Source organism: Aspergillus melleus (genome assembly GCF_016097325.1).
Source record: "Aspergillus melleus strain CBS 546.65 chromosome Unknown contig10, whole genome shotgun sequence".
Classification (NCBI taxonomy): Eukaryota; Fungi; Ascomycota; class Eurotiomycetes; order Eurotiales; family Aspergillaceae; genus Aspergillus; species Aspergillus melleus.
The window spans coordinates 13360-32335 of NW_025763379.1; the positions used below are offsets into that span (position 1 = coordinate 13360).

The 18976-nt window shown below is 48.0% G+C and overlaps 4 protein-coding genes across 4 annotated transcripts; 3 read left to right on the forward strand and 1 right to left on the reverse strand.

Annotated features, from left to right (window-relative positions):
* Positions 1-443: 443 nt before the first annotated feature.
* LDX57_013046 (uncharacterized protein) lies at positions 444-635 on the reverse strand (the record flags this gene model as incomplete). The annotated part of the gene is made up of 1 exon (XM_046094795.1): positions 444-635. The coding sequence occupies one exon, from the start codon at positions 633-635 to the stop codon at positions 444-446; it is 192 nt and encodes a 63-aa protein (XP_045950774.1).
* A 1112-nt stretch (positions 636-1747) lies between these two features.
* On the forward strand, positions 1748-3198 carry LDX57_013047 (uncharacterized protein; the record flags this gene model as incomplete). Its single annotated transcript, XM_046094796.1, has 2 exons — positions 1748-1939; positions 2002-3198. 2 exons carry the CDS (start codon positions 1748-1750, stop codon positions 3196-3198), a joined length of 1389 nt encoding a protein of 462 aa, XP_045950775.1.
* Positions 3199-13036: 9838 nt separating this feature from the next.
* Positions 13037-15230, forward strand: LDX57_013048 (5'-methylthioadenosine/S-adenosylhomocysteine nucleosidase family protein; the record flags this gene model as incomplete). Its single annotated transcript, XM_046094797.1, has 2 exons — positions 13037-13973; positions 14020-15230. The coding sequence occupies 2 exons, from the start codon at positions 13037-13039 to the stop codon at positions 15228-15230; spliced, it is 2148 nt and encodes a 715-aa protein (XP_045950776.1).
* Positions 15231-15349: 119 nt separating this feature from the next.
* LDX57_013049 (Pfs domain protein) lies at positions 15350-18976 on the forward strand (the record flags this gene model as incomplete). The annotated part of the gene is made up of 4 exons (XM_046094798.1): positions 15350-15914; positions 15963-16625; positions 16686-17408; positions 17589-18976. 4 exons carry the CDS (start codon positions 15350-15352, stop codon positions 18974-18976), a joined length of 3339 nt encoding a protein of 1112 aa, XP_045950777.1.

Genomic DNA, 18976 nt, shown 5'->3' on the forward strand with positions numbered 1-18976 from the left:
TCGGTTTCATGCAGCGCTGAACAGAGCTTTTAAGGCCCCCAGGGCCGTGTCTCTGGGCGCTGGGGGCTTTTGCGCGGGCCGGTGTCGTTGCTCGCCACGCCTCCACGACATCCTGCGTTTTTACGCTGTCCGTGGATTAGCCATTCCCACAGGACATCCGTGGGGCAGATGGACGACTTCCTGCTCCCTGTCTCCTTGGGCTGAGAGCACCGGCAACCGTTATTACTGTGGCATGAGGGTCGTTTCTCTCCGGCCGTGGTAATCGTTTCGCCCACCCTTTTCCACCCACGGGCGGAATTCTACCGACTATCTACATGTACCCGAGAACGTGAAGATTCGGAAGCGCTGCTAAAATATGCGGTGGACTATTTCGAGGGTCACCGATGGTTCTGCAATATACATGACGCCAATCGCTGGACGGTATGAACACTAAGACCCCTTTCTCATCTCTCTCCAATCTCCTTGCTCCTCGATCCATGGTGTCCCTGTGTTGCATCGGTGTCGCGAAAGGGTCGCCGGGTAGACTCGGCCGGATACCGGCGAGCCGTCTGGATTTTGTGGACCGTCCTCGTTGGGATCTTCGCGGGACCGCTGGACAGGTATCGGGGTGTGGGGGAGGATGGTTGGTGCTTCATGGCGATATATTTCGCGCCTGTCTGCGTTAGCTTCGCTGACGTTTGATGCTGGAGGACCAGGGATACTCACAGATCCAGAGGCTCCCGGCCAGCTCGTAGTTCACAGTATCCTCGTGAGCAGGAGCGTTCAATGCTTTGGGAACCTCGCCAGCTCCGAGGCCTACTGGGGATTGGGCCAGCCTCGGCTGCCGGTGACCCCGGTCCCGCCGTGGTGTTTTTTGGGCTGTGTGAGACTTGCGAGCTGGCCGCACTTGTGAAAGTGGAGCCTCTGGCGTTGGCTCCCTTTTTTGCGTTGGCGTCGCTTCCCGCTCCGGACTGCCCACGGGCGCTACGGGCGATGATGGTTCGGGGCTTGGGGATACACACTTTCCTGGAAACGGTGTCACCACGAAATCTCTTTCCTACTTTTCCAAGACATCCTTCTTGAGGCACGCTATTCCTTATGGCTAAGCACTAGCTACAGCCGTCCACTCAGGTTAGAGTAGGCCAGAGATCCTTCCAGATGTGGGGCATTTTATCTTGGCACTAGGCTCTGGAAAGAAAGGACAGAGAGGGAAGTGGTGACACCGTTTCCCGGAAAGCCTGAACCGCCGGACGAACGAGCCACATTCGCACCGTGCCCACAACGTGGCCCCGCCGAGCTCAAAGACGGATCTTGATAATGCCTTCGAACGCCTGTTGAACGCTTGTTGAACTGAACGCAGCACTTCATAACCGTGCTATGTTGTGGGCGACCCGGGCGTATAGCACGCTACCCTAGTGGTGTCTCGCGCTTCGTATTTTGCTTGGACGCTCATTCTAGGTGCAATTTCGGCTCGGTTCTAGCCGCTCCCGCCACCATTTCCGGCGATGTTACACGCATCTGCCTGCTTCAGTTAACCAAACGGGCAACAAACCAGGACCAGTCCAACAATCGTTAAGCGAAGGGAGAGTGGTTGAGCGGATGGTGGCTTGGGACTCCGTCCCTGACGGCAGGGGTTGAAGTCGGGGGGGAAAGGAATATTTAAATGACCTCTCTGGCCACTTTCTGGTTCCTTTTCAACCAAGGCCTCCGCTTCTCCTGTCCATCAGCACTCAAATTCGTTTATCATTTTTTGACATATTCTTTGATAATGGCGAACAAGACGGACACGAGTACGCGACTCCGACGCCCCACGTTGGCCCTACGGGCAAGCCCTCCAGCTAGGAGACCAAGGAGGGCGGGGGGTTCACGCCCTAAAAGTCACCAGCAGGAAGAGTCATCAGCGACGCTGGACAGGGACGGTTTTTTCAATAGGCCGGAAGCCGTTGATGTTGTTGGAGCTGTAAGTGCTGTTCGACTTACTTCGACTGAGTCCGCTTTCCATTTTGTACTGACTGTTTTCAGATACAGCAGATGATTAAGGGTGAGCATCGGCCAATAAGCCAATTCATACACAATCTCTGCGCCCTGGTTCAACTTTTTCTCAAAAAGGACCCAGCTCTTGGACGGGAAGTGGAGAAACAGCACAAGCGCCTCGTACAAATGATTTTGGATGGGCCTCCGAAGCAAGTCATGCCACAGGATGATTTACCACCTTCTTTCTTAAAGGCTGACGATGATGTTACATCGGACGTCGGGGAAGTTCCATATAGCGGGGAGAGCCCTGGACCGGACCGACGGGTGGATTCTGATACTCAGCTGCACGGTTTACAAGATGACCTTCCGGCGTTTCCCGTAACGACTGGTAAATCTCAAACGACGGAGGAGATAGATACTAGCCAGGATCAAAGCCAACATGCACCCAGCCTGTTTTATTCGGACCAAACCCCACCAACTGTAAACTCGGCGCAAATACCGACTAGCGTGCCTGGTGGGTTGGTGCAACCCGCACCACGACCTCCTGCTCAGATGTCGACAACCGGCGGCTTTTACCATGGACAGCATCCGGGAGGCCGGCAGCCTCTTACACCAAATGGTGCCCAGCTGCCGCAGGTGAGCTCCTCAAACCTTGGTCAGATGCCAGTCCCATCATCTGCAGGGTATCCAACTTCTGTGCAGTCTGGCGTTGGAATTCCAGGCTCTCACCAGTGGCCTGGCGGCCAGACCCATCCACCAGTCCAGCTGGCGCAGGCTTCGATGGGCCCCACAGCGGCCCAGATCCCTCAGCAGTGGGGCTCCAATCTAGGTCCAATCCCACAACCGCCTCCGAACCCTCAGTTCCATCAACCGACCAACAACATTGCCTCTGCACCTGGTACATATCAGTACAATCTCAACCAAGGGTTGAACGGCCAACCAGCTCCGAACCCTCAACCCTATCAACAGACCAACAACGTGGCCTCTACACCAGCTGCATATCCTCAGTACCACTCAGGTCCAAATTTCCAGCCAGGCTTGAACCCTCAACAGGCCAGCAACATGCCCTCGGCACCGGGGACATATTTATACAACCAAGGTTCAAATGGTCAGCCGGGACAGTTCCATATGCCTACTCTACTGCAACCAGGTGCGTCTGCTGCTGAATCATTACCTCATGCACAAGACGCCAGTTTTGTGGGCGACCCTTACGCCGGCATGTATCCTTCGGGATCTTTGATATAAGCAGTCGCCCCTGGGTCACGTGATACACAATTTGCCAATACTCGCCTTTAGCCCTGCAACAAAGGATGGAGGGATGTCATCATTCGTTTGGTAATTTTGAGGATGTGAAATAATGCGAGTTTAAGCCAATCTTATTTTTTTCCCTAGTTAGGTTGGATGCTTATGGTTAGCTCCCGGGTTTAGTAGTCCACTTCGTTTGGCAACTGGGGTAATTCATTGGTGAAGTTGGATTTCACATCGTGCCTGAAGCACAGCAACCACCCGCGAAATTTTAAGTTTTGTAGTGTTTCAAATATATGCCACTGGTCCCTTCAACATTATAGGATATCGGATTGCTGTACGTGTTGATAGTAACGCGATGATCATGTGACATGAAAGTGGGAGAATACGGACCGGCTTCCTTCCAGTCTGGACACGTGATAATACTATAGATTAGAGTCTTACTGACAGAGGAAGTGATCTTCAAAACAATCAAGACTAGGGGAAGCAAAAATTTTGCGCAGATCCCTGACGGTTATCAGCCCAATTGTGCACCTAGCCCCACAACGGTAAGATTAGGTGCGACTCGGCCCATGGTTCATGTGAGACCGTTCAATATGCCATAAACTCAATCGAGATCATGCCAAGCAGGGCCAAGGAGGAAAAAGTTTGCTTTCTTTTCATTCTTGCTCACCTTGCCCGTTACTATGACTGAGGTCCCTCCATTTATTTAGCTGGGGTGACTTTGGATAGCATAGTGGTCAGTGCTGGCCCAAAAAGGAAGCTTGGATTTCCTCGACCTTTCAAGCTCATGACCCCACTCCAAGCATGCGCAGCCACGGCTTATTATGGTCTACCGCAGTAATTTTGTTAGTCGGTTCCACCTGTAAGCATTAGGTGACTAGCGGCATACACAGATTATTCCCATTTTTTGGCCTACCTACTCGCCTAATCTTAATCCCATCGAAGCCGTATAGAATTAGATAAAAGACTGGATTAACCGCCACCATGCGAATAATGACAAGCAATATTCCCACGAGCGTTTATGCAGGATCGTACAAGAGGCTTGGGATGCAATCCCTAGCAGTTTCTTTGCTAAGTCAGTTCAATCTATACTAGCGCGGTATTAAGCAGTCATTGATGTAAATAGAGGCCATACAAAATACTAGGGTATTTTATTCCATTTTATTTTATTTAGAATTGCTTGCGTGGCAGGATTATAGCGTAAAAAGTGGAATACTCTAACAAAAACACCGCGGTACAGCATAGTAAGCCAATGTCTTTCGGAAGCGTCGTTAGGGCAGCTAGTGGCGGTGGTAGTGGTCTTATCTCCGGAGGGTATATCCGCTCCTTACTCTCGCGGGAATTCGGACACGTTCAGGGGTTGGATCCTAGACTTGATTTAGCTCAGAGACAAGAGCAATCCTTATGACTCGGGTTTCACTGACTGAGCATCATCTCTGAATGCCATATGAAGCTGGGTTGACAATCAGCGTAAATATCGGCCCGGCGGAAATCATTATCGAATGATAATGAATTTCCGAATTTCAAGTTTACTTGTTGCTGACCCGAGCTGTCAATGCCGGCATAGATCTCCCGAGTCGTGGGGGTTCACCAAATCACGTGAGCATATGGACAGCGAGAGGTGTTGCACAACTTGTCCTTCATTGAGGAAATGGAAGCCAACATTGATTCAAGGAATTGGTTTAATACACATCATGGACGTACATTCGACCATTGCAGGAATAGAAAAGGCCACCCTGTTCAATGCGAATGATGTGGAAGTATTTACCAAATTTTTCACTATATGAAGGTCAAAGGATCGCAAATCCACAAACGTATGTTCATCTCCGATCAACTGACATCCATATAAAACAATCTTGTACTGAAACTCCAATTCAAAGGATTGAATATAAGAAGGCAAATCTAACTCCTTTCTGTACGCAAGGATAATAGCCATCTAGGTGTCACAATAGCCACTTCAACCACACACTGCTCATATTCTATCTTATTTCTGTCTCTGCTCGATGACTTGAAGAACTTATGCCAGATGACAGTCACGACACCCAATACACTACCTACAGCGATGTGCAGCAAGCTTAAAATCCTTATGCTCCACGGCTTGTCTTTTTCAAAGTCGGTCATGGCGTTTTGCCCCTTAATAACAGACTACCCACAGGTCACGGACAATCAGGCTTGTTCTTCTTTCATAAGACTAGGCACGTGAGGGATGCTATTGAAACAGCCTTTAAGGAGAAACTAGCTCCTCCACATTATGAAGGAGTCGGATTATTTTACCCCAATGGTTGCATTAGTGCATGTGACTGTGTTGATAATGTGGACACATGGGCGTAGGGATTTGGTGATTTCGAGCATGGCTTAGTTCGTGGTCTCGATAAAACGATTGACTCCATTGCGCATATCATTAAAAAACATGGGCCACTTACCGGGATAATCGGGTTTTCCACTGGAGCCGCCATCAAAGCAATCATCCTGTCCTTACTGGAGCGTCACAATCGTGCTAGTTCTCTTCGACTTAATGTAGGTGGAGCGTACAGGCACATATGAGGCACATTTGGTGTTCTTGCTAATAAAAGTGCCTTGATTCTAGGCGATATCCCAACCACTTCTTTTTGCAATCTGCTTTAGTGGTTTCAAACTCGGGCACGCGAGTTACCACTCTCTGTATGATCCGAAAATATTAACACCAACGCTGCACTTCATTGCTCAGTTAGATACAATGATTGCACCTGAGAAAACACAGACGCTCGCAGATGCCTGCTTAGATAGCGTCGTTCAGTATTATGAAAGCACCCATCACGTTCCTCAGGATCCAAGCTCCATGCATATGATCAAGTCATTTGTACAAGAAAGTCTAGATAGAGGCTACTTTTAAGGATAGAAAATTCAGGTTACTCTCCAAGAAGGTCAAGTTACAGATAGCGTATGGCGATTGCTGTACTGGAGTCAGAGGTCATAGTATTGGCTTGGTCATTCTGCTATGCAGAACGTTTACTATATTCGATCAAGTATATTAGAGCCCAAAAAAAAGAACACCGGACCTTCTATGGTACAAGCCAGGTGGCTGCCGACGCCCGGGAACGAGGACGAACATTCCACCTCCAGGGGATACCCAAACACTGCGACGACACTGCAAATAACAAAGTAGACGAATTAGCAGATAGGCCAGGGAAGAGACGCCCCTTCTAGCCACTTTTATCTCGAGAGAAAGCCTCAACTCTTGCTGAAATCCTTGTCTAGTGGGAGCAGGAGTGGAGAGAATGTATTTAATGTGCCATTGAACATGCGAACTGCTTTCGTCCAGAGCTTCCTTGCGAGCTGGTATGATCGGAGCAGTGCTTGACTCTACGAAGACATCATAATAATGGTTCCAAAGTCGTATGCCGAGGGGAAAGCCTTAAAAGGAGACTGACAGTTACGCTACGATAGATCTTGATGAGGCTCCAGCTTGGTTCTCTGGAGGTGGTTTGGTCTTCGTACCTACACCAAAGTACATGCCATTAAGATAGCTTAGGATATCCAAGAATGGTAACATATTCCATAGAAACCCTTTCTCTCGAACTTTCTTGAACCAATCAGAAATTTGTCCCGCTAACATGGAGACATGCTGCAGAAGATCATGCTTGAACAAGTTATATGTCACGGGTTAAACGATTGCTGCCCCGTAGGTACATATTACGACACACTCATAGGCGGGAAAGACTGCTGGACCAGAAAAATGAGCAGGCACTCCCAGTTTAGTTGCTACGAGACCCACCACGCTGCTACATAGCCTAAAAATATTTAACAAAGAAATTCCTTGTTTCCCTCGTAGGTCGTTGAACACTTAGGCCGGCCTCAGAATAATATGGACAGAATAATTTGTACAGAATAAGATGAAGCACTCCTAAACCATCGCATTGCAGACCTCTTTTTCCATTCATCCAAAGCCACGTACACATAAATAAGAGGTTTGCTATCTCCTGTGCCTGAAATCTTTGAATCATTTCCCTTCGATAAACCACGATCGCTCACCAACGCCTATAAGGCGTCGCTCACTTCGCATAAACCGATATCTTGTTGTCAATAATTACTACTCTGCTATCATCAAATGGAGGGAGAGCCTTCCATGAGCTCTTGGGCGGACTACATTGACCAAGTCCTTCGCCAAAATTTCTCTAATGGCTATGGCCATGAGACTGATATAGAAAGCGTCAGCCCATCGGGAACGGAAGGAGATTCTGGAGAAACTCCCTTACCTTCATCGATAAGGTTTGAGGAAGAACTGCCTGCGTAAGAATGATTAAGGTCGAACTTGCCTTTGCTTTGGACTGACTCCGAAAACAGCAACTGGAAGGAAAATATTGCTCTGTAAGACCCCGTGGTTCTTTGATATCAATATTCTTTCTTTCTAACATGTTGATCAAGACTCGAGCAAAAAATTAGGTACATGTCACTCAATATTTCTTACCATAATAGACTAACCTTCAGAAGAGAATTAAGTATAGAAATGTCAAGGTATGTCATCTACTCAAACAGATGCGTGAAGGAAGGCTGATTCACGTAGACAGGGCGATGAGATAAGGTATTTTGCTTGGCCATGGGTGAAATTCGACAACTAATGCATAGAAGTGAGATCCGAAAGCATGTGAACACTATGTTGGATTATCTTAGACAGTTCCAAGAATGGGCGTTATATCTCAAGAAGCAAATGAACAGATCGCGTTCTAGCCAAGTGGAATAAGGCCGACAGCAAAGAGAAGACAATGTGTTCCGCAATGGTTGAAAAGGTCTCATTTGGGGGTTTAATTTAAAGAAAGAGTGCCAAGCTTGGGGTGCAGTGGGCTTCGAGTCCTTCTGCTAAGTCTAACAACCTTTAGCGGCAATGACACTGGGGTGGCTCCAATTTGGCCACAACATGGGTTAGATTTATTTTTGACCCAAGACCGACCGAGAAAAAAAAATATGGTCACATGTAGACAATTGATACGTCTCATTATCTTTCGAGGCTCATGGTGTGCAAAGTAATATATTATGCATTGGGTTATTGGTGGGGTTGCGGATATGCACGTCTAAAGAGCGATACCGCCTAAGCCCTAAGGTCATGTTGGCTGAGAATCATACTCACGCGAGTCCCACATCTGATAGGTTGGCAATGCTACGATGGGTACAACTCAACCCTAAATATATTACTGTAGTACATATGAATCATGTGAATGATACATCATGTATATGTGAAACAAGTGTTATATCACAGTCATGACAATGTCTTCGCGGAGTTTGAGTCCAGGGTCGAAACCCAACCCGCGTTTTGGTGAGGTCTAGCTACAATGCAGGACAAGATAACGGATATGAGGGACCGACAGTTCAGGTCCTGGCGACGGGTCTGAACTCAAGTGTTAGGCCTGGCATCTATAAAACCGAAAATCCGTTGAGTTAGTGGCTAGCTGTTGATCACTGATCAGCTCTCGCAATGCAGTGTTGTACGACCTTATGAAGTGAGCAAAGCGTACTATTTACGAACAGTCCGAAAGAGGCCCAATGTTGCTTAGCACTCTTGATTTATCAAGCCGGGTTGGGGATAGATGCTGTAGCCAATAGTTCCCGCTATAATTTATGAGAAGTAACGGGTCCGTCTACGTCCTCTCTGGTGCGGGCTTGCGAGGATTGCCATGGGCTCTTCTAAGTATGTAGGCATGCCAAATACATCCAAAACCACGTACAAGTTCGCATTGACTATTTGCATGTATTATCGGTGGCAAATATGCATGGGCAGTAGAGAAGTAAATCTCATGACGGTGACAGAGCTCTCCAAGGTCTTCAAGAAGTAGTTCTTTCCCGTATTCTGGGCGACCTCCGATAGCCCATTTGATCATAGTACTTATATAGGGCTTCTGGGTTAAATTCTCGAAGCTCTGACTCAGTACATGTAAACCGCTGGACGCACTGAAACACCAAGCCGCCTCTCGAACTGCGGCTAAGGCCCACGCATGTTACCATGTTTCGCCACGGCTTTTTAGAAATCTGCCGGTGTGGATCTTGGATTCGCGTAGTTTCTCTCCCGGCTATTCAAGTCAGCGTGTGTACGCCAAATCCCTCATTGGCAGCTTACCATCACTATGGGCCGGAGAAGTGAAGGGGCCGGTGGAGTATTCCTTTTTTAGTGAAGACCGTTCATCGTTTCCTGAACTTGGTCAACCTTGTATGAACGAATGGGCATGTGTAAAAGCCATTGAAACTTCGATTCAATAGACAAAATTGGAACTGACCGAAGTGAGGAAACACATCTTCTTCGCCATCGTGAGGTAACCCTGGGTTGTTCGTATATCCATGATTATATCGACTTGCGGTTTCATCCGCATCGGAATCGCTAAAGAAGGAGCTTCTGGGGGTATTTGGAATAGTGTAACCATCGACTATCTCAGGCGAGCCTGGTATGAAGATAGGATTGTCACGAGAACCTAGAATGCCCCCCATTTTGATCTGATTCGATTTTGGAAACTTTGCAGTAGCTCTTTGTGGGACTTGATAGTAATTCTAGGCTTGAGCTCTCCTTGCTTCATCAGAATCAGTAAACACAAGAGGGGACACGAGACAGTATATCGTTCTCTTTTCAATCGGTTTTTTCCTGTTGAAGAGTAACTGAAATAGCACTGCCGCTCAAAGTAAAAAGAGAAAGGAACTTAACCAAGTCGACATTGTAGATGATGGTCCCTTATATACTTCAATGAACCTCGGTAAAGCATTATTGCATCATGGTAGCTTATCGGTAAGCGGGACGCCCTTTTATGCATATGAACCGTGACCCATATCAGCTGCCAATCAAATACTGATGTAGATAAATCGAGAGTGGCTTATTGGCGTTAAAAATATACGAACCGTTATGCTGTCTTCATTAAATCATTTGCCACTGGAAATGAGTATGTATCTCATTGCGGTACGTGATTCTGTTAGTGTGGTAAAATAAGACTGTATCGAGGACTCCATACAAGTCTTCACCCCTCGTTTTAATGAATGCCTGATGCTTGATCATGCATATATGTAGGAAAAATATCCAAGGTGTCTCCAATCAACGGCCACGGCAGTCGTTTTCAAATGATGAGAAGTAAAGCAGTTATTTAGAAGTGCTTACTGCGCTAGAGAGGCTAACAAAGCAATTTGAGGAGCAAGCCACTCGAGAATATGGGAACAATCCGGCCTGTATTGAAGCTCTAAAAGCGTATTTTGATACAGCTGCGTCCCAAATTTAGTCAACCGTTCTTCTGTACTGTATCGCCCCGACTGATCATATTGAACCTGCTAACCCCATATTCTGCCAGGCCGCCCTAGGGACGGTCTTCTTCGGACGTAACTTCAACCCAAACTAGGTAAAAACACACCATCGTCCCCAAGGGCCACGATGTATGGGGACCCACCCGGGCCCGCTGTTTTCCCAACCATATGCCCGTGAGTATAAGCATCCCCAAAGCGGCAGGCCTGGAAGATTTGCTTTGCATGTGCGATGAGATCTTTGCACGGGGTTTGCATGTCGCGATTTGTCTACAGCTTTGTTAATTACTGCATGGCCGCGATTTGGGGGTTTAGAATCATACGTAGTTGCAAATGTAGAGAGCCGCATGTCCTTCGTGCACAGGACGTGAACAAACGCCTGCCTGTACTGTACATGTCTTACCGGCCTTGTCCTTTTGGAGAGTATCAAGGTTTGTAGCCGTTTCATCGACACGAGCCAGCCCATAATGAAAGGAACACTGCGGCTTTGCTTCCTAGCAACGTATCATAGTCAGACAAGCCTTGTAACGCTACTATCTCCCTTACCTCCGACCTCTTGTGAAACTCTGTACCATGGCGGTGATTCACAACTGGAAAAGTCGTCATTTTTGAGACCTGTCATTTGTTTTAGTCGTAAGCCACTGGGTAAACGTGGTCTTGTGGGCTACCTGGCGGTCACTGTCAGATCTGATACCGAGGTTATTTCCTCTTCCGTGCACCTGTTATTAGCTGTCAGATGGTAGAAATATGGCATGTGCAAGTAATGTGTGTGAATTGAGAAGCTCGGGAGCGTAATAGAAAGCACCCTCACCAGTCACTTACTGCGCTAACTGCGACGGAAATGAGGCAGAAGATGAAGGTCTCAAATCTCATTGTGGCGTTTGTCTCCTAAATTTGATCGTCTTCAGCTAGTACTTACAATGCCTTCGGGTGTAGTTGGAGACTATGTATAGTTAAATAATGTACACGAAACTGTGAGAAGACCGAAGGCCTCTTAGCGAAGCATGCAACCGCACAATATTTGGAGGGCTCCATTGGCATCACGAATGTTTATCCCACAGCTTTGAGGGCGTATGCAGCTTGCATTGAAAGTATTGCATGAAAATATATGAGGTTCAAAGATGCTATTTTAGTCATACACTGTTGAATCGACAATCAGTTTAGCAGTTCAGGCTATAATCCATTCAAGCGCTGTTGACCCTTTTTCCGGTTATTCTTTATTGTGAAGTATGAAAGGTAGTATGTGATAAAAGCCAGTGGCTTCATTTGATACTGGTCTCTGCCATAATACTATATGCTTTATTTACGAGTGGGTTAGCCTTCCCATGACGTTGGACATGGGCTGTCCAACAGTCTATTCCCTGAAGCTTCCCACTTTTTTCTTCCTTTCAAAAAGCAAAATCGAGAGGGAAAGAAAGAGAAAATTGGTCCTGGGTGGCAGGTTGAACGTACGTTTGGCAAAAGATCCTAATGAACATTGTTCCAGTAGTCACATGTCACGTGATTATCGCTTGATCAATCACGCTCTGTAGCACTTTCTAGAGTCCTCTTCCTTGTTAACATGGTAATAAGCAGGAGGGAAAAGAATGCCCATCTGCTATTCTAGGGGCAAAGATCTTTCGCTCAAATGGGGATTCTGTCGTAGGCCGTGCCATACGATCTTTGAAACTGCATCCTTGGACTCGGCTTTTTTTTGCCTCCAGTTGACTTATATGCATTAGGAATGTCTGTTTGTTGAGGGGTTCTTGTTGGTTGAAATTGCCCGCCTTGAATCGCCTTGCCATAGCCATACTGTATCACTCCACTATACACTCCAGTCGACTTGCTGACCACCACATCACCTAATCGGATGTGGTTGGTATTGGTTGGAACCCCACCTTCAATTCCCACGATTGATCCATATTGGAGCCGAGCGAAGGTTGAGCCCGTGCGACATACCACAGCTACGTCAGAGACTGTCCCACGCACACCAGCTGGTAGGCAGACAATGGTTATATGATGGCCGTTCAGTTCGACAAGCTCGTAGGCATTAGATTGGACGAGGGTTTAGGCAAGGGGTTGTGGGTTTTGTTCAGCATGACGCGAGCGGCCGCAACCTCTAGCACGCGACTGTGTAGTTACAGTAGTTTGCACAATCAGCTTCACACTCCAAACACACTCTTATACTCATTTTTGGTACACGCCAAGATTGGGCTAGTACAGGTGTGGTTAGCGCCGGGTTATATATTAATCCGGTATGTTCCATCATCGTCACAGTGGACATCTTACGTATTTTACGCTCAATTGATGAATGCAGCCTCGACGCGCTTGGTGTTGCCCTTGGGCATCAAGCCTCCTGCAGGGCTGCTGCGGCTGAGGTGCTAAGAGCCACGTCAGCATCCAACGCAGTCAACCAAGGAACTACTAGAAGACATCACATCCAGCGAATTCCTGAGATCAGAATCTAACATTCTTGACTGGTAGTTCAGCCTGTGACCGACAAGGCGTATGGGTCCGACTCGCCCGCCGCCATCCTACGTTCCCACCCTTACTACTTGCCTTGTGCCTCCTCCCCGTGGTTCCTCCGGGGGCTCAACGAAAACAGCCGAGAATGCCTACCCTCAACCCGAACCTTTATACCATTGCATGGATCGCCCCGCTTGAAATCGAAGCCCAGGCTGCCCTACACATGTTGGATAAAATCCATGCAGGAGGATTCCCGGTTGGACCTGGAGACGACTATGTGTTCCACGCGGGTGAGATCTGTGGGCATAATGTCGTCATTGCCACGTTTGCCACTGTCCAACCATACGGTACAAGCTCTGTAACGTCTCTTGCCAGCTATATACGTAAGCATTTCCCGAACTTATGGTTTGGGTTGCTTGTGGGTGTTGCTGCAGGCCTTCCGAATCTCACATCCTCTCCGCCGCGTGATATTCGATTGGGTGATATCCTTGTAGCTCAACCGGTCGCAGAGAGCCCAGCAATAATCCCTTATGGGTTAGGAAAGCAGAAAGGAGGCATGGGCTTCGAGTTGCTGCCCAGCGGGCATTCCTTGCCCCAGGCAGAACGAATTGTGAGGTCTACAATTGCTAAGATTAAGGCAGTAAACCAAGATACAGAGGCAGTTTTAGGCTATTACAAGATGATGGCAGACACCACGACGAAATTTCCGGACCCTGGGCAAGAAAATGATACTCTTTGTTTGCCTGGTGACAATATACCAGTCCGGCGAGAACGCCGCCGAGATACTGAACGGATACGTGTGTGGTATGGCCCGCTCGGATCCGGTGATAAGCTACTGAAAAGTAGCCGAGATCGAGATGAACTACGAGACAGGTATAATTTAATTGGCCTAGAAACGGAGGCAGCAGGGGTCATGAATGAAATACCCGTTGGTAACATACGTGGTGTTTGTGATTATGGCAACGAACAAAAGAACAAGGACTGGCAGCCCTTTGCTGCTGTGATGGCGGCGGCCTTTACAAAAGTAGTGTTATCGGAGATACCGCCCAAATCTGCAGTACCATCAATAGTCCCGAGAATTGGTGAGTTTTAGAACCATGATGTTCAGTTATGTATTATCTAACTTAGTCCAAGTCTTCACAGTTGAGGATAAAGCCTGCCTGCGAGACCTGCTGGTCACTAACCCTGAAGATGAGCGACAGCGCATTGAGGACACAAAGGGTGCTTTGCTAAACGACTCTTTTCGTTGGATTCTGGATAATGCTGAATTTCGGAACTGGCATTGCAACCCGCAAAGCCAGGTGCTCTGGATCAAGGGAAATCCCGGCACGGGAAAGACTATGCTCATAATTGGGATTATCAAAGAACTGTTGCGGCAAAAGCAGCCACAGTCATCCCGAACAATAGCCTACTTTCTATGCCAAGCAACTGACCCTAAACTCAACAATGCCACCGGCGTTCTCCGGGGTCTAATTTACATGATGATTGACCAACAGCCGCATCTAGTTTCGCATCTGCGGAAGAGATATGAGTCTGAGCCTAAGTTGTTTGAAAATGGAGACCTTTTCTATTCTTTGTCAGTAATTTTCGAAAACATGGTCCGAGATTCAAAACATACCACTATCTACCTGCTTATTGATGCTCTCGACGAATGTGAGGTGGACCTACGGCGTTTAATAATGCTTATCAGAAAACCCTGCCCTAATTCACAAGTTGATGTGAAATGGATCGTCTCCAGCCGGAATCGTGATGATATTAAGCAACTGATAAACTTCGACAATGGAGAAGTTAAGCTCAGTCTGGACCTTAATGCACGTTATTTGTCCGATGCTACACATATTAGCATGAACGAAAGCCCCGTCTTAGAATACTCACAATTTTTACGGAGGGAACGTACCTCCATTGAGCCGACAGATTCTGGATATGCGTCCACTACCCACCAGAAGGATCTGCCCCAAGAAGGGTACCGCACAAAATATATTCATGATGTTCAAAGAACAGTCCCTGGTGAAGAAGGATTCTCGTCAGCTCCGGCGGCAGCAAGCCGGGGGAAAACAGAAGACGACGACGGCGATGACACCGAATCTATCTACACAGCTGGACCTGGCATTTCATCATCAGGTCAGAGGAGCTACATTTGCGAATTGGTGGATGATTTATTCAGAAAAATTCAACATGGTCAAGAAACTCAACATATTCCGGAAAGAATTCACGGCATACTCTCGCGGCTTCTGAAAGCATTTGCAATGAGGTTTGGCCAATTTGGCTCCACTCAGATACACCTGGATATCATGGTGTTCATCCGTCGACATAGAGGGTACGTCCTTCCCCAGGCTTAGTATCGCCTCCATGGATGCTAATAAAATTCCGCGCCAGAGAAATTGCGAACAGCTTAAGAATGAAATACCTAGAAGAAGATCAGACCGATTCCCAATTTTCAACACATGACGACACCAAAATGGAATTAGACGATATCATGGGCTTATGGGACCAACATCTGGAGGATACAGACGATGATGTCGGCACACCACAAGTCCAAAGTGGGGAAGAGAGCCCAAGTATTGACGAGGATATACGGATTGCAGACGATGACGAGGACCTCCCTGGACTTACGGCCTATAGGGAGCTAATCACCGGCAGCCCAGTGTATGAATGGCTACTTGGAAGTCTTCGGAGGGGGCTTCACTTGCACCCAGCGGAGCCCAACGTTCAAGATGCTATTCGCAACCGAATCATTGATTCCCTACCATCATCACGGAGAGTCAGTCGATATGACCAGCCACGGATATATCAGGTGGTATTCCTTCTCAATTGGGATCCCAGTGCTTTCATCACAGAGCAGGAGCATGACTTAAGTAAAGAAGGCTTCCTTTCGAAGATCATTACAATCACAGGGACTAGCCAGGATGCTCAAGCAATGACCTGCTTGCAATACCTTCATCAAACATGGCACTTATATGGATCCGATATCCTTCAACTAGTCGAAGCTACGCTTCTCGATGAGCGCGACTATGAACATAGATGTACTATTTCCCTTTATCGGCAACTGCGGGCGCTAATCATGTCTCTAGGTATCCTCTCAGACAATACACAGCTTGCGGCATGGGTAAACGATAAGCAGTTTTGCGTTGAGGTCACTGGAATAGCCGATTCAATTGCAGAGATTGGTGAGCAACTTGCGTGGCTCGGCTCTGCTCTCCGTTCCTCTCCCCATGCCTCCGGGATATCGTACTGCACGCCCTTCGTCAGCAACGCCAAGGTGGAAGGCACTTCAATCCCGACTTCGCAAGCACCACCCATCACGCGAATATCATGCGGTATTGATTTCAAACATGATGATCAGGAGCAATCCAGGTCCACGTCGCCCATGGGACAGTGCTGGCACCACTTGTTCCGGAACCCAACAGTGGTGATGGGCTTCCCCATACCGTACCGTTCCAGACAGGGCATTGGCCTTGAAATACCACTTAACATTTTGGCGGGTCTAGTCCAAGCAAACCAAGTGGATGCCTTTAGTGATAAGCTCTTCATCAAAGGATTCTCCAACTTATTGATCCCCACAGAGTATATCAGAGATCAGGATCAGATGATATGGCACCTGTGTTATAACGTACAGGGTGATCGCATTTCGTATCTAGATGGCATTGGAGCCCATGTCGGACACATCACACTAGCTGATTTGGAGTCGAGCCGGCATATCTTGGGATGGTGTTCAGACGCAAGATTCTATGCCGGTACGTCATTGCATGATTCTAGGGTGTAACAAAGGGCTTCACCAGCTGACTTGCTACTAGGAGCAGTGGATGCCAATTATTCGATCAATCGGTCCTGGTTGGAACCACCATCCTCTTGCTGCAGCTTGAAGAACACCTTTATCGCGGCAGGCAGGTTGATTACAGGCGGTGATCCAGCTATCTACGGCAACAGAGACATACCATATCGACTAATTCGGGACGAGTACATTGAAAAGCTTTCGTGGATTGCCAGACAGTACGTGGTAATGTGGGATGCAGGAGAGAAAAGAGGGTGGTTGGTGAATGGAGCCTCTGCTCTATTGCACCTTCTCCTTGCTTCGCTCCATTTCAACAGAACCGATCCACTTGGCTTTGCATTCCGGTTAAATCTTACCGACATAAGAGTTCCAGAGAAAACATCCACTCCTAGCTCTGCTATGGAGATCCTGTTGGACCCTGATAATTTGTCTCTAAAACTGTACCACGCGAAACAAAGCGAACCAAACGAGACAACGTTACCTCCAGCACAGCTTCGAGATAGAGTCGATCGTCTGTATAACTTGCTCGAGAAGATCATGGACCATCAGGTAAATATCATGGGGACGGACAACCGAGTATCACGCAATATGGCTCGGGGAAACCTGGAAGGATGGGATTTCAAGGATTTGTCGACCCAGGAGGATCCGTTGTACCCTCGGTTTTGTAAACTAGGAACCCGAGGGAAGAGCTGGGTTGATCTCACTAGAAGTATTCGTGCGGCAACGCTATTTGGAACGGGCTTTGGTGAGATCCTTCGCCCACTTGATACCAGCCAGCTATGCCTCTATTGGAGCAGATTGCCAGAAGGAAAATCGTACCTTGCAGTCAGTGGGTATGATCTCGCCCACATCATCGATCGGTTTGGAAATCCACATTCTAACCCTGTCCGACTGACTCACGATTTGATTTGGTGCAATTCCCCAGACAATGGCGCCCCGGCTTGCAAATGCGTTGGGTGTCCGGAACAAACAGACCATTCCGAACTGGCCCAAGTCATCTTGCCTTCACAGTTCAAAAAGAGAATACCGAAGCACAATACCGTTCGATCAAGCAGTTGGCGTCATGGCGGGGTAGTATTCGGCTACAATAAAGACCTTCGATGGTGCTGGAAAGACACTGGCTCCCCTAAACAAGAAGATGCGTTGCCAAGTTCAGATGATTCAGGGTCTGATTCAGATGGAGACTTTTACGATTCAGGGCTTGGAACAAGCTTTGCTCCCTCTGCTACTGTCGATGGTTCCGGGAGATTGCCTTCGTCCATGTCCACGCTTGAAGGCAGTAGTCACGAGGACTACGAGGTAGGGATTGTATGTGCACTGCCAAAAGAGCTTCTTGCCGTGCGCGCTATGTTCGATTCAATTTATTCGGAACTCGAAAATGACCAAAATGATCCTAACTGCTATTGCCTCGGACGAATAAAAGCATTCAATGTGGTTGCTGCCGGCCTTCCAGACGGTGATTATGGCATGAATTCCGCCACGAACGTTGCTTCTCATTTGACCCGAACATTCCGACGAGTCAAGTTCTGTCTGGTCGTGGGGATTGGAGGAGGGGTTCCTTCGGCAGCCCAGGATATACGCCTTGGTGATGTCGTCGTCGGCACCAGTGTGATCCAAGTCGATATGGGGAAGTGGATCCAGGACTCTGAGTTTAGGATGACGGCAGACACACAAAGACCACCGCATTTTTTACGATCCGTCATTACGAAAATCAAGGCCGTTTACTCCAAGTCTTTCGACTCCGCTGTTAATCCTCTTCTTGGCGATCTTAAACAGATCTCCACGCATGAACCGCAATATCAATACCCAGGCGCGGACAGAGACACGCTATTCGACTCAGATTATGTTCACGTTGAGGACGAGCCAACTTGTGACAAATGCATCGGCAGTCGACGGCCGAGGATTCGACAGCATGACGGCCCAAACATTTTCTATGGCCGCATCGCATCTGGCAATCAAGTTGTTCGAGATGCAAAATACCGAGAGCGCCTGGGCCGGGAAGGCGTGAGCTGTGTTGAGATGGAGGGGGCGGGAGTCATGAGAACTACCGACTGCCTTGTGATTCGGGGCATTTGCGATTATGCCGACTCGCATAAGAACAAGCAGTGGCAGGAATATGCCGCTGCCACGGCGGCTGCTTACGCCAAATTCTTCTTGTCTTGTATGCGCTACAGCGATGATGAATTTGCCATCAGAGTTCCATCACAGTTGGAGGCGTCGATGGGGCCAATCCCCTTACAGAAGCAGAAGCGGGCTGCACCATGTACGGACTTTGGTCAGCCCCTGGTGCTCAAGCGGACTCGACGGAATTAA